Genomic DNA, 13,093 nt, shown 5'->3' with positions numbered 1-13,093 from the left:
TGCTTGCAGAGAATTCTGTAGATGTACCCATTATATCCACCTCATCGTGTTGTTATGAAGAAGATTAAATGAGCTATTACTTGGAAACAACTGAAGACATTGCTGAGAACCACATGTGTTAGCTCTTATTTAAGTCTGTTGTCCTTTTACGTGCCTGACAATACCTTCTGTACCCCTCAGGGCCATAAAAATGGTACCATATAATCTTGTCATAATAGCTGGAGTCTAATGTGCCTCATTTCCCCTCTTACAGCCAGAGGGCTAAAACCAAACCATCCTTGAGATGAGGATGCTCCATCTCATTTCCTGGGCTCTGGTTGGCCCTTATTTCTAATCATTTGTGAACCCAAGTTGTTGATCAGGAGAAGAATCCAGGTCAAACCCCTGAGGCAACTCAGAAACCACCCGCTTCCAACACCTAATTCTCGTTTCCATTTTGCTCTATCACTTTCTTTCCAGGAATGATGAGGATACCTGGAACTTAGATTAAAAGGTGATTAAGGAGGTGGACGGGGATACAAATGCTTTGGATTGTCCCAGATATTGACTATTGAACATCTTTTCTGCTGTCGTACATACATTTCACATATTCCTAAATACCGTCTTCTGCTGTAGAATTTTCTAGAAACCGATAACGAGGGCAATGGCATTCTTCGACGCCGGGACATAAAGAACGCACTGTACGGTTTTGATATTCCCCTCACACCAAGAGAGTTTGAAAAGCTTTGGGCAAGGTAAGTGGCACATGAGACTGGCTGGTTTCTGTTCTTAAGGACTAGGATTGCTTGCTGCAGCAAATTCAGCCTAACCTTTCCTACTTCAGGGTAACTGGGGGCTGGGAGTATTTTCTCTTGGTTGCATCTGTCTCATCTCCTACGTCTTTCCTTGTTCCTTGCTCCTTGGTGCTCATAGCAAGCAGCCTTGGTGGTTGCCTTGGTCTTCAACAACACGGAGAACCAGGGTAAATGCTCGTCATCCATACCAGACTTGAGAGGTTTCTATTTCCAAGGACCTGGGAGCTCAAGCCCAAACTTTTACTGTTTTAACAAAACAAGTCACTCTCCAAGGACTTAACTCTAATACACCTCACTCAGCAGATATGCAATGGGTAAAGGGAAAAGCAGTTTCTCCCCATTACCTATAGATGGAAATTAATGTTGCACAACTGTTTTATAGATAAGTAATCTGTGGGAAGAAAAACCAAACTTTTAGCAACTTGGAGTAGCTTCCCGAGAGTCTCTTAAACTGAAAATTATATCCGATGTTGGTTCCATTTGTCAAATGTATTTTCGATTTAGCTGTTTTGGAATTGGGCCCCCAGTTATGGTCTTCCCTGGATAGATGTCTAAGTTTCACAGTCCACTAACAATGTGATCTATTTCCAAGTTCCAGACCCAACTTCAAATTACCTCTTTCTTCATTTTATGTCCGTAGCCACCTGCATTCCCCCAGGATGGTATACCAACATCGTGTGTCCACTCAGGAGGCAAACTCATGAAACAGTTCATTACCATTTCCCAGCTTTTCATCTGTTCAAAGTGGAAGGCTGAAATGTTGGCCAAGTTTAGAATTAGGTGGGTTGTTTTGTGTCTAATTTAGAAAAGCAACTGGAAGTTCTTACAAAATCCTTACTTTTTAAAGATTAGTTCCAACACAGGGTCCAGTTAGACTCCCTGCCCATTTCTGTTTGAGCAGCTTACATTAGTAGTCTCAGCTGGGTGACAGGCAGATCTTTGTAGAGTAGGCAAATGCATAGCCCTCCCTCTCAGTTGACCTTTGGGATGATCCAAAGATGATGACATGGTCCCTGTCTTTGGGAAGCTGTCAGGGCACAGAATGCATTTACACAGGTAACTATGGTACAGCAACAACTGTGCAAAACCCCCGGGCAGAGAGCAAGTCAAGTGGCCTGGGCAGTAAGGCAGGAGCATGGGGCCAGGGAGGGCTGGAAGCTGTCATGGGTCCGGATGGAGAAGGAGACATTCTTGGTCAGCAGTCCACCTGTCTGCAAGGAGGCAGGTGTTCTATCAGAAGTAGCATGGGGCTCCCAGGATCAGAAAGGAAGGGCAGGGCCAATCCCTTACTAGGTCCTTGCTTTCAGGTGTTATTGACCAGGCAGTGAGGAACAATGGAGTTTGAGTGTGGTTGTGGGGTGAACAGAGCTGTGGTTTAGGAAGATGAGTCAGGAAACAGTTCAGGGGAGAGACTGGCTGGAGGTGCTGGTCTTGGGAGACCACTGTCTCACCAGGGGGGAACCCCTGAGTGGGGGCTGGCCATGGGGATGAGAGGCATTGGAGGCACGTCCCCACAAGGGTTCCCATGGGGGAAATGAGAGTGGACGGAGCCTTTTTCTGAGGGTGGGACAGAGCTTATTTCTGTTTCCACTGGAGGTGGACACTCACTGTTGGCTTGTGGCTAAAGTTTCTTTATACGCTTATGAACATAATTATGAAATGTACAGATTTTCACCCTGTGTTGACAACTGTTTGCAGTCAGAATTTTGTCCGCTATTGTTTAGTTGACCTCATGCCACAGATGGTAAGTGGTTAAGAGCAACAGCACTGCGGCCAGATGCATGGGTGTGACTCCTGCCCACCTCCTGCTGTGTGGCCTCCATCAAGTTACTTAGCTTCTCTGTGCCGTACACTCCTCATCATCTGCAAAGCAGCACTAATGTTCCCTGTCACCCAGGGCCACTGTGAGGCCTGGGTAAGGAGTCATATTAAGTGCTAGCCCAGGGCCTGGTGTGCAGTAACCACTCAGTAAATTTAACACACCCTCTCTTCATTTGTTTACCCAGCAAACGCTGCTTAAACACTGACTCTGCACTTCTGCAGGGCTGAGAATGACCAAGATAAACGAATAATCCAGAGCTCATTGCCTAAGATACTCAAATGTTCTTAAGGAGAGAAAGTCTTGGTAATTAAGTGCTGTGTCCTTGCTAGGACCTCTGAAGGCTCAGAAATTGAGGACTAATAAACTGAGCTTTTAAGCTGAGTTATTTCACATACAAGATTAATTTGTGAGGAAGTGGAAGAGTGATGGTGAATCTAGTTTGCTAGAGAGAGAATACGTTTGGAGGCCATAGAAAAGTCCAGTTCTTGGGCTGGTAATTCCTCTATTCCCTCCCTTCAGTGAATCCCTTTTTCCCTCTGGAATTGCCTTTGGGTCAGCATGCACATTCACCTGGTGGCCCTTCCTGTGTCCGTGTTTTTCATTCTCCCTTAGGTCAATCGTGCAGTTCCTAGCACGCTTTGCAAATTATAGCACCTGCCATTTTTGTTTCACTTCATTAGATGAACTATTTCCTGGAAAGTATTTCATGTAATATCTACATTTTCAAAATCAAATCGAGTTTTTGTTGATGCAAGATTTTCTTCACTGCTGTTGTTTTTGTTCTCCACTTTTATACTGTGTCAAAATACACACAGCACAATTTACCATCTTCACCAATTTTAAGCACACAGCTCAGCGGTATTCAATACATTCATCACGTTGTGCAGCCGTCACCACCATCCAGCTCCAGAATTCTTTACTCTTTTCGTCTTGTGAAACTGAGATTTTTTTTTTTTTTGACAGAGTCTTACTCTGTCGTCCAGCTGGAGGGCAGTGGTGCGATCTTGGCTCATTGCAACCGCCACCTCCAAGGTTCAAGAGATTCTCCTGCTTCAGCCTCCTGAGTAGCTGGGAATACAGGCACCCACCACCATCCCCAGCTAATTTTTTTGTATTTTTAGTAGGGACAGGATTTCACCATGTTGGCCAGGCTGGTCTTGAACTCCTGACCTCTTGAGACGGAGTCTCTCTCTGTTGCCCCGACTGGAGTGCACTGGCACAATCTCAGCTCACTGCAACCTCTGCCTCCCAGGTTCAAGCGATTCTCCTGCCTCAGCCTCCTGAGTAGCTGGGATTACAAGTGCACACCACCACACCCGGCTAATTTTTTGTATTTTTAGTAGAGATGGAGTTTCACCATGTTGGCCAGGCTGGTCTCAAACTCCTGACCTCGAGCAATCCACCTGCCTCAGCTTCCCAAAGTGCTGGGATCACAGGCATGAGCCATGGTACCAGGCCTGAGATTTTTATTATTTTTTTTTTAACTTTTAAGTTGAGGGTATATGTGCAGGTTTGTTATATCGGTAAGCCCATGTTGTGGGGGTTTATTGTACAGATTATTTCATCACCCAGGTTTTAAGCCTAGTACCCAATGGTTGTTTTCCTGATTCTCTCCTTCCTCTCACCCTCTACCCTCCAAAAGGCCCCAGGGTTGAATGGGATGGTCACGCAACTAAACAGCCTAGTACGTGCAGAGCACCGGGTGTATGTGAGCATGAATGTTAGTGGCAAAATGACAATATAGCTTTGAAAAGATCTTCTGGTCATCATATTAATGCACACGCATTTTAGAAGACTCAGAAAATTCGTAAAACAACAACAGATCAGTCCTAATGCACTCAGCAGAGGTGATGATCCGTGGGAACTTGATATTGTGGTTTTTTTCTTGCTTTTTCTACTTGTTGATGTGACATCAGTTCATCATGCTCAGCTTCCCACCCTCCTGGCGTGTTCTCTTCCTCCCCCAGTGTTTGCTGATAGTGACGATTCACCTCTCCACCACAGCAGCAGGGGGCACCACGAGCCAGGACGGGGCTCGGTGGCCGCCATAGGTTGTCCAGGCACCAAGAAGCCTCCTTCAGTTGCCCTAACAACAGGAAGGAGCCTGGGCCCCGAAACAGCAACAGAAACGGGCCTCCTCCCCATGGGGCTGTCTCACGGTGTTAGTGAAGCACCCTCACCACAATGTTCCTGATGACCAGGGTCTACGGCAAACTTGGGGAGCGTCAGGGGCCTGCAGGACACATCCCATCAGCTCTGGCAGTCTAAGCAGGTCCAAGTTGACTGTCAGGAGAGGACAGCCCCCAGAAACTGGGCAGGCAGAAGCAAATAGGAAAATACCGTCATGCTTTTCTGAAAACACAGAAGTAAAAAATATGACAGACTATAGACAAGGAAAAAAATGTTCAACATCCATTATTCAGTCAACATTTATTCAAGCACCTATGAAGTGCACTATTTTAGAATTTCAGATCAGTCCCGAGGGCCTGGTTTATGCTACTGAAGTAAATTCATCGATTGACCCCCAGATCTCTGTGGCTTAGCATGTCTGTGTTTTATTCTCATTCACCCAAAGCCTGCTGTGTGTCTAGTGGCTCCTGCTTCCAAGCAGTGACTCAGGGACCTGGCTGGCTTTCAGCTTGTGGTGTTATCCTCTTAGTGGAGGACTCCACCCACCCAGGTGGGACTGCAGAGCTGCAGGATTGCACGCAGGCTTTCAGGGATGAGTGCCACACTTCTGCTCAGAGCCCACCCCCCAGGGGCCCCAGCAAACTGCACAGAGGCCAGGAAGGCACAGGGATGCCAAGGGGGATGCAGATGTCATCTGGCCTGTGGAGGGTTAAAGGGATAAAGCATTGCAAGCCTGGAGGAGGCCATTGTGAAAGGAACCCTGCTCACTGAAGCCAGGTTAGGAGCTCTACGCGCGAGATTTCAGGAGGAGTAACTTTGGTTTGACTTTGGAGAGACTGCTAAGGATGCTCCAAGAGGGAAGTGCATGCAGCCACTCACTCATCTGACCAACCATTTAGCAGTCATGTTTTTGGATCTTTCTTTGTGCCAGGCCTTGTGCTAGATTCAAAGGTTCCAGAGATGAAAGACAGCCCCTGCCCACAGGTTGCTCAGTGACGACAGCCACATGCCAGGAGGGAGCAGTGGAGGCAGCTACCACAGGAGCTCAAGGAGGAACTCCCAAACACAACACCTGAGTTGAGTCTTAATACATAGTCATTAGCTGAGAGAGGCAGCCAGAGGTGGGGGACAGGCATCTGTGAGCAGAGGCCCAGAGCCTGAGGAGGGTGGGAAGTCCTGGGACAGAGAGGAAAGAGCTGTGCAGAGGACAGGATGCTGCTTATGTCAGAACTGGAGTCTGACAGCCTGTCCTGGTCAGGGTGTAACCGCCCAACAGGTTCTTCTTACCTGCTGCATAGATAAAGCCAATTCCCTGAAACAGAAGTGCTGCAGAGAAGAAAGAGTTTAATAACCTACAGGGCCAGCCAAGTGGAAGGATAGCAGGTATTTCTCAAATCCACCTCCCCAAGAATTCAGAGGCTAGGGGTTTTCGAGACTAGTTTGAGGGGCAAGGGGCTAGGGAGTGGGGAGTGCTGATTTGTTGGGCCGGGGGTGAAATCACAGGGAGTCAAAGCTTGTGTTCTTGCACTGAGTCAGTTCCTGGGTGGGGGTCACAAGTCCAGATGATCTGGTTTCTTGGTATGGGCTACCAGTCCAGGTGGCACCAACTAGCCTATTAAAATGCAAGCTCTGAAGGTGCTTCAAACAGCAGTCTTAGATATCACAATAGTGATGTTATCTATAGGAGCCATTGAGGAGGTTACAAATCTTGTGACCTCCAGCCACACGACTACTGAACCATAATTCTAACCTTGTGGAGTTTTTTGTTAGTTTTGAGACAACGTCTCACTCTGTTGCCAGGCTGGAGTGCAGTGGCACTGTAGCAGGGTTTTTAAGGAATCAGAGAGACCAATTGTTTCTTGCATATTACAGAAGCAAGAAACAAAGCCAGTTACTCAATTAATTGAGACGTGCATCACATCATTTCTTACTTTTGAAAAACATGTTTTACGACTTGAGTTTATCTGCCTAGTGACCTTGCAGCTGCACAACTAGAGAAACAGGGTCTTCACAATGCCTGGGAAAGGAGGTGAGATAAGGCTCACTAGCCACAGAAAAGCAGGCAGTTTATTTTTAAAGGACTCCAGCTCTTTCTCTTTCTCAGGAGGAAATGGGTTTTCTTACATACAACTGAATTTCTGGTTACACATTATTTAATTTCTTTTAATTCCTGTTCCATTCCCCGCTTTGGTGCTTCTTATAATAAAGGTGTTAATAGAAAGCACCACTATTTGCCACCTCTTTGCGGAGCTGAGCTGCTTCTACTGGCAGTGGCTGATATTTGGATAATGCCACAACCACGCGGTAGTGTGTCAGGCTACTATTGCCTCTATAGTTGACTGAATACTCCTAATAAACTGGGGTAAAAGGCAAGAGAGGATGAGGCAGATGCCAAGAATAAGCAAGAACTCACCAATGAGGGTTTTGAGCCATCAAAACCCTCAAAGGTTGAGAGCCATCCTTCAAACAAGGAATCCGGGGACCACCCTGACCAAGTCTGAACTGGAACATGGGCCAACTTGCACATTCTAGCTGTGATTTCCATGACAGCTCGGCCATTATCATCAATTTCTAGGCAACAGTTGGTTAAATTAAATTTCCCACATACTCCTCCCTCTGAGGCTAAGAGGTAATCTAAAGCCAATCTATTTTGATATATAGCATTTCTCATTTGTGTTGCTTGTATTGCCAATAAATCTAGTGCCCTTGACGTTTCATTGGTTATAATTTCAAGGACTGCCTGCAACCTTATGATGCGGTTGAGCATATAGATTGGGGTGTGGTAACCCCATGACCCATCTTGTGCCCAGGTAGCTGGCCCGTAATATTTAATGATTCTTTCAAGAGGCCATTCATTATCTTTCCAGTTTCCTATGTCCACATCCTTTTTGATATTTGTGTCTATTTTTGTGATTATGCTTCTTCTAGTTCTTTTATTTTCATCATAAACTGGATATCCTAAGAGTTCCCCCTTGCTTTAGAGGAATCAGAAAGATGGATGGCTTGATTGTTCCTAACACACATGCCCCTGTCCGTTTAGCTGGCAGTTGCTGATATGTCCGTGCTTCACAGATCCAATATAGGCCAGAGGGAGCCTTCCAAGCATTTGGAGCCTCTAGCTGATGCCAAGTGTGGCTTAGAGTAGAGAATCGAGGGAAGGGGTTTGGATCTCGTAAGTAGGAGTCATTCTGGGTGTTTCTCCATAGAGTTTTGCTTTTAGTCTTGTCAATACTGTTGCCCTAGGCAGGCTGTTTCTCCTACTGCCTCTGTGAAAGGCTTTCCCCATCGAGTGATACAGTACTTTCCAATTATGAAGGTTTTTAACAACTGAACACTTGCTGAGGCTGTTGGTTCACTGGCAGGGGTAGGCAAAGTGAAGTTATCTTGTGGCATTAATTCCTTTGCCTCCCATGGCCACTGGTCCCCCATATTAGTTCCTCCACATACATAGCATGAGAAAATTCCTAAGCTGCCAGCTATGTTTTCAGCTGGTTGAGCAAGTAAGTTTTTGATTGATGGAGGAAGCTTGGGCACTGGCTGATCAAACTGCTGATAGAATGACTTATGGACCTGGAATTGCAGGGTTGGATGCATTTGAGTCCTTCTAGTCTTTTTGACAATTAGTAGTGGAACTCCAAGTCCTGCTCCTTGTGATGCAGTTGAGCATATAGATTGAGGTATGGTAACCCCATGACCCATCTCACGCCCAGGTAGCTGGCCCATAATAGCATGATCTTGGCTCACTGCAACCTCCGCCTCCCGGGTTCAAGCTGTTCTCCTGCCTCAGTCTCCCAAGTAGCTGGGATTACAGGCATGCACCACCACGCCCAACTAATTTTTGTGTTTTTAGTACAGATGGGGTTTCACCATGTTGGCCAGGATGGTCTCAATCTCTTGACCTTGTGATCCGCCCACCTGAACCTCCCAAAGTGCTGGGATTACAGGCATGAGCCACTGTGCCCGACCCCTTGTGGAGTTTTACAAAGGTGGTTTCAATCCCTGAGCAAGGAAGCGGTTAGTTTTGCAAAAGGACCGTTATCATCTTTGCTTTAAAGTTAAATTACAGATTAAATTCTTCCCATAGTTAGCTTGGCCTATGCCCAGGAATGAGCAACGACAGCTCGTGTGGTTAGAAGCAGGATAGAGTCGGCGACGTCAGATTTCTCTCAGTGTCATGCTTTTTGTAAAGGTGGTTTCAGTTGGAAGGCCAGGCACAGGGTGTCCCTCAGTGTTGACCCTGGGCATGGGAGGCACCTCCTTGGGGAGGGCTTGGCATTCCGAGCATCTTCTGTAGCCTCCTTTAATCAGGTAATATTCAACTATTTGAATCTAAAACAAACTTTGCTAGAAAACTCTGAAGAGGGAGAGGGTGTACTCTAAAAATACACCGAAGGGAAGACCTGAGTAGGAAAACAGCAGGCTCAGAAATATCCGTGGAGATTGTTGGTTGTGTGAAACTAGCTAGCCAAGCAGACCTGCCAGAAAGTTTGGGAGATAATTAATGCCCAATTTATGCACATTTCTTGATATGGCAGGTGAGTTATATCTCAGTATTCAAATATAAACAGAAGAGACTATGAAAAAGCAGCTGTGCTATGTACAGCAACTCATGTGGACCAAAAAAAAAACCTATGGTTTTCATTTCGCAAGAAGTGAGGCCATTTCTATTAGCTCAAGCAAAGCAATGCCCAGAGAGAACCTACTCGGTGCCTGGCAGGTGGAACCTCTGAACAGGGAGCCTCAAGATGGGGAAGGATTTTAAAAGGTTGAATGATCAAGATTATCAGCTCAGAAACGGGAAGATTCAGTGGGATGTGATGTCAGAGGCTGGCTTTTAGAAGCACTGAATACAAATAAGCTTGACTTGGAAATGTGCTAGCCAGGTGGACTCCAAGCTCAACATGAAGGCCCTTTCAGTGATTAAAGCCATCTGGGACCCCAGCAGGCCGTCCTTGAAGGAAGTGTGGTTCTCGTGTCTGGCATGTCTTTGTCTAAGGCTAACCCCCTTCTTACTGGGGAGTGGAATGGGTGGATTTTGGCTCTTGATGGGTACTGGAGCAGATAGTGTCTGATCTTCTGCGATTCCACCAGAACTTAACTGAATATGCCCCTTGAGCATGTTCAGCTCCAGCAATTGGATACTGTATTAGTCTGTTCTCACGCTGCTGTAAAGAAATACCTGAGACTGGGTAATGTATAAAGAAAAGAGGTTTAATCGGCTCACTGTTCCACAGGCTGTACAGGAAGCATGATGCTGACATCTGCTCGGCTTCTGGGGAGGCCTCAGGAAACTTACAATCATGGTGGAAGGAAAAAAAGGGAGCCAGCGCTTCATGTAGCCAGAGCAGGATGAAGGTGGTAGGGGGTGCCACACACTTTCAAACATTCAGATCTCATGAGAACTCACTATCACGAGAACAGCACAATGAGGATGGTGCTAAACCACTCATGAAGGATCCAGTCGCCTCCCACTAGGCCCCATCTCCAACACTGGGGATTACAATTTGACATGAGATTTGGGTAGGGACACAAATCCAAACCATATCAGGCACTTTCATTTCTAAACAGCAGTTATTTGAGTCATCAGACCTCCCTCCAAGATGGTACCTGAGAGAATTCCTTGTGTCCCCATCTGCATGAGGTGCTGTGTCTGCCTCTGCTGCCTGGCCTAGGCCATCAACAGGGCTTGCACCACACCTCCTCATTCTGCCCTATAACTCTAGGGACAGTGGCATTTGAAGATACTTCTGAAATGTATGTGAGAATTAAGTGCCTAAACTGAGCATAAAGGACTAAGACATTCTCAGCAAAGTAGACCAATCAATGTGAGCATACTCAAATTATGGGTACAATTGAATTGCTGTGTGTACAATAAATGGGCAGAGTAATGTGATTGTATCATAAATGAGTGGCCATCACCATCCACAAATGTGAGTTTTTGTGGGTCCTCTGTTTATGTGCACATTTTTTCCTGGCACATCTGTTGCTGAACCATTTGAAAATTCAACCTTTATAGGCAAGTTGGTTTTTTAAAATGTTACACAAAGGATTATACAATGAACGGTGAGGTTATATAAGCTGAATTAGCTTGCTTATTAATCACATTCACAACAATATTTTAGTTGCAGTTGTGCAATCTAGTCTTCTGTTCATTTGGCTGAGAATAGAATGTTTCTGATCTTTATTAATGAAGTAATTAAGAATGCCTTTTCATTCAGTTCCAGTGTCATGATGGAAAGTTTGTTGTTGGTAAGCCCTTGAGCACAGCACACCAGGAGGGCAGTCCTTCCTTAGAAATGAACTCCCTTCACTTTTCTTAGCCCAGCAGCCATGAATGGATAACGTAGCTCATGCAAAGTGTGTTGCTGGATGCTGTGAATTTGTAAAAAATGAATAAACCATAGTTTCTCCTCAAGAAACCTGCCATCTAGTAGGCAGATACGACATGGACCTAGGAACTGGATGGAGGCAGGATGTGGGAGAAATTTTGAGTGGCACAGAGCAGTTGCAAATGCCAACATGCACGCCCCATGTATCTGCATGTGCACTAACCCGTCCAGTCCTCACCGCGCCTTGAGGAGCTCAGAGGAAGGCACGGTCATGGTTCTTTTGACTTAGGAGGAGAAAGAGGTTTCCAAAAGAGGTGCACTGCTCTCTGGGGGCTGCTTGTCAGGTGGGTAGGCTGTGGACCATTCTGTTAGGAACCCTCCTGTCAGAATGAGGAACCCCTGGGAGCTTTATTCAGAGGGCATCTTGACCAGGTTTGTATTATTACATTGCCCTGGTGCCACAAGGCAAGTTAGAGTCCTGATGTAGTTCAAGGAGACAGGCATGGCCCTGGGATCACCCTAGAAGCTCAAGAAATGGCGGCCCTTCTGCCTCCTAGGTATGTCCATGTGAAATTCAGCTTCCTCCCTGCAGCCATCTTAGCATCGCCAGCAACAGGGAGGCCCCTCCTGGAGGTGCTTGCCCCTGATGGAGCTGCTGAGACCACAGCTCTTCCACAGCCACAGGAGAAACCTCAGGCACTGCAGAGCCCGTAGGCCTCTTTCTGAGGGTGTGTTGTCTTGCTGGGTTTTAAAAACAAAATTCACTGAATAAAGGTGGAAGCGTACTTTTCTGGGTTGCAAAATTAAGGTCATCCTCATAACAGACACCTGAAAAGGTCTGCAGGGGATAAGGAGCTGATGGTCTCAGGAGGAGCTGGGCGGGGCACTGTCCTGAGACCTCATGTCTAGGACTGCCCGTGAGGGCTCCCAGCTGAGGAACTGATCGCTGGAGCAGGAAAGGGCCTTGCCAGGTGAAGAGCCGGTGAGCTGGTGTTTACCTAGAGCCCTCTATCTGCACCCTGCCTGCAAAGTAGTGGAGGAAGTCATCCAAGGGGGCTTTTCTTACCTTGTCAGGTGGAGTCTGTGTGGAGAATGGGGTGAATGCTGTGTAGAGGCAGCAGGTGCATGGCAGACACATGGCAGAGGAGCAGGGATCTGCAGGGCACAGAAGGCAAGGGAGCATGGAGAGAGCCCTCATGGGCACCTGTGGGGACAGGCCCACATGGCCTTTGGGAAGGGTGGTGGTCTTCCAACTCCTGAGAGCCTCTGCAAGTTTTAACACAAGTGCATGAAGCAACATTTACCCAAACATCTATCTGCTTTCTCTCCTACCCACCACCCCTTCCCCTTGAGGACAATAGTGTGGTCAATAGGGATATTTTCTTTATTGTTAAGTCAGCTCCAACAGTCACACAGGGCTTAGTGTGTCGCAGGCAACTGTGGGTTCCATAGATCCTCTAGGATCTCATCAGTTAACGAGCAGAGCAAAAGGGAGCTCTACCTCTCAAAGGAAAACCGATTGTACTTCTACTCCATCAGACAAATGCCCAAGCAACATCCTGATGGGAGAATTATGCTGGCAACATTGTTTAAATGTAGTCTCATTCCTTGTAACTCTGAGTTCATCCGGGGAAAATCACATCTGCAAATGCCATTTTTATCGATTAGATGAGGACCAAGATCTTTCTGTAAAAATAAATGCTTTCTTTCTTTAAAGAAAATTGGCAATTTGCCTTAAAATTTTATTGAAGTAATTCTATTCTATTTGAACAACGTTGGGAGATAAAACCCTCCATTATGCCTTTTTTAATGAGTTCTAATTCAGAAAAATCTCAATAATAGAAAATGACATAAAAGGTGCATAGCATAATTCTTATCTTGTTTTCCTTACTGGCCTCTCTCATTGGCTGTATGTAATTGGCATCTCTTCAAAGACAAAATGGGGAATTTTACCATCTTTGAATCAAGTGACATTCACTCATTCGAGTTTTAAGATTGAATATGCTTTTTGAAGAATT

At 46.1% G+C, this 13,093-nt stretch overlaps 1 protein-coding gene across 3 annotated transcripts in view; it reads left to right on the top strand.

Annotated features, from left to right (window-relative positions):
- EFCAB6 (EF-hand calcium binding domain 6) overlaps nucleotides 1–13,093 on the top strand; it is a 324,746-nt gene that overhangs the window by 221,173 nt on the left and 90,480 nt on the right. For all 3 annotated transcript variants that reach the window (XM_017850034.1, XM_017850033.1, XM_017850035.1), the window contains one exon: nucleotides 616–734. In XM_017850034.1, coding sequence (XP_017705523.1) covers nucleotides 616–734 — 119 coding nt within the window. The remainder of the gene's footprint in view (nucleotides 1–615; nucleotides 735–13,093) is intronic.

The sequence above is a fragment of the Rhinopithecus bieti genome, unplaced genomic scaffold, assembly GCF_001698545.2.
Source record: "Rhinopithecus bieti isolate Rb0 unplaced genomic scaffold, ASM169854v2 scaffold_33210, whole genome shotgun sequence".
NCBI classification, from domain to species: Eukaryota; Metazoa; Chordata; class Mammalia; order Primates; family Cercopithecidae; genus Rhinopithecus; species Rhinopithecus bieti.
The sequence above is the reverse complement of the archived record's forward strand: the minus strand, read 5'-3'. Positions and strand labels throughout refer to the sequence as shown.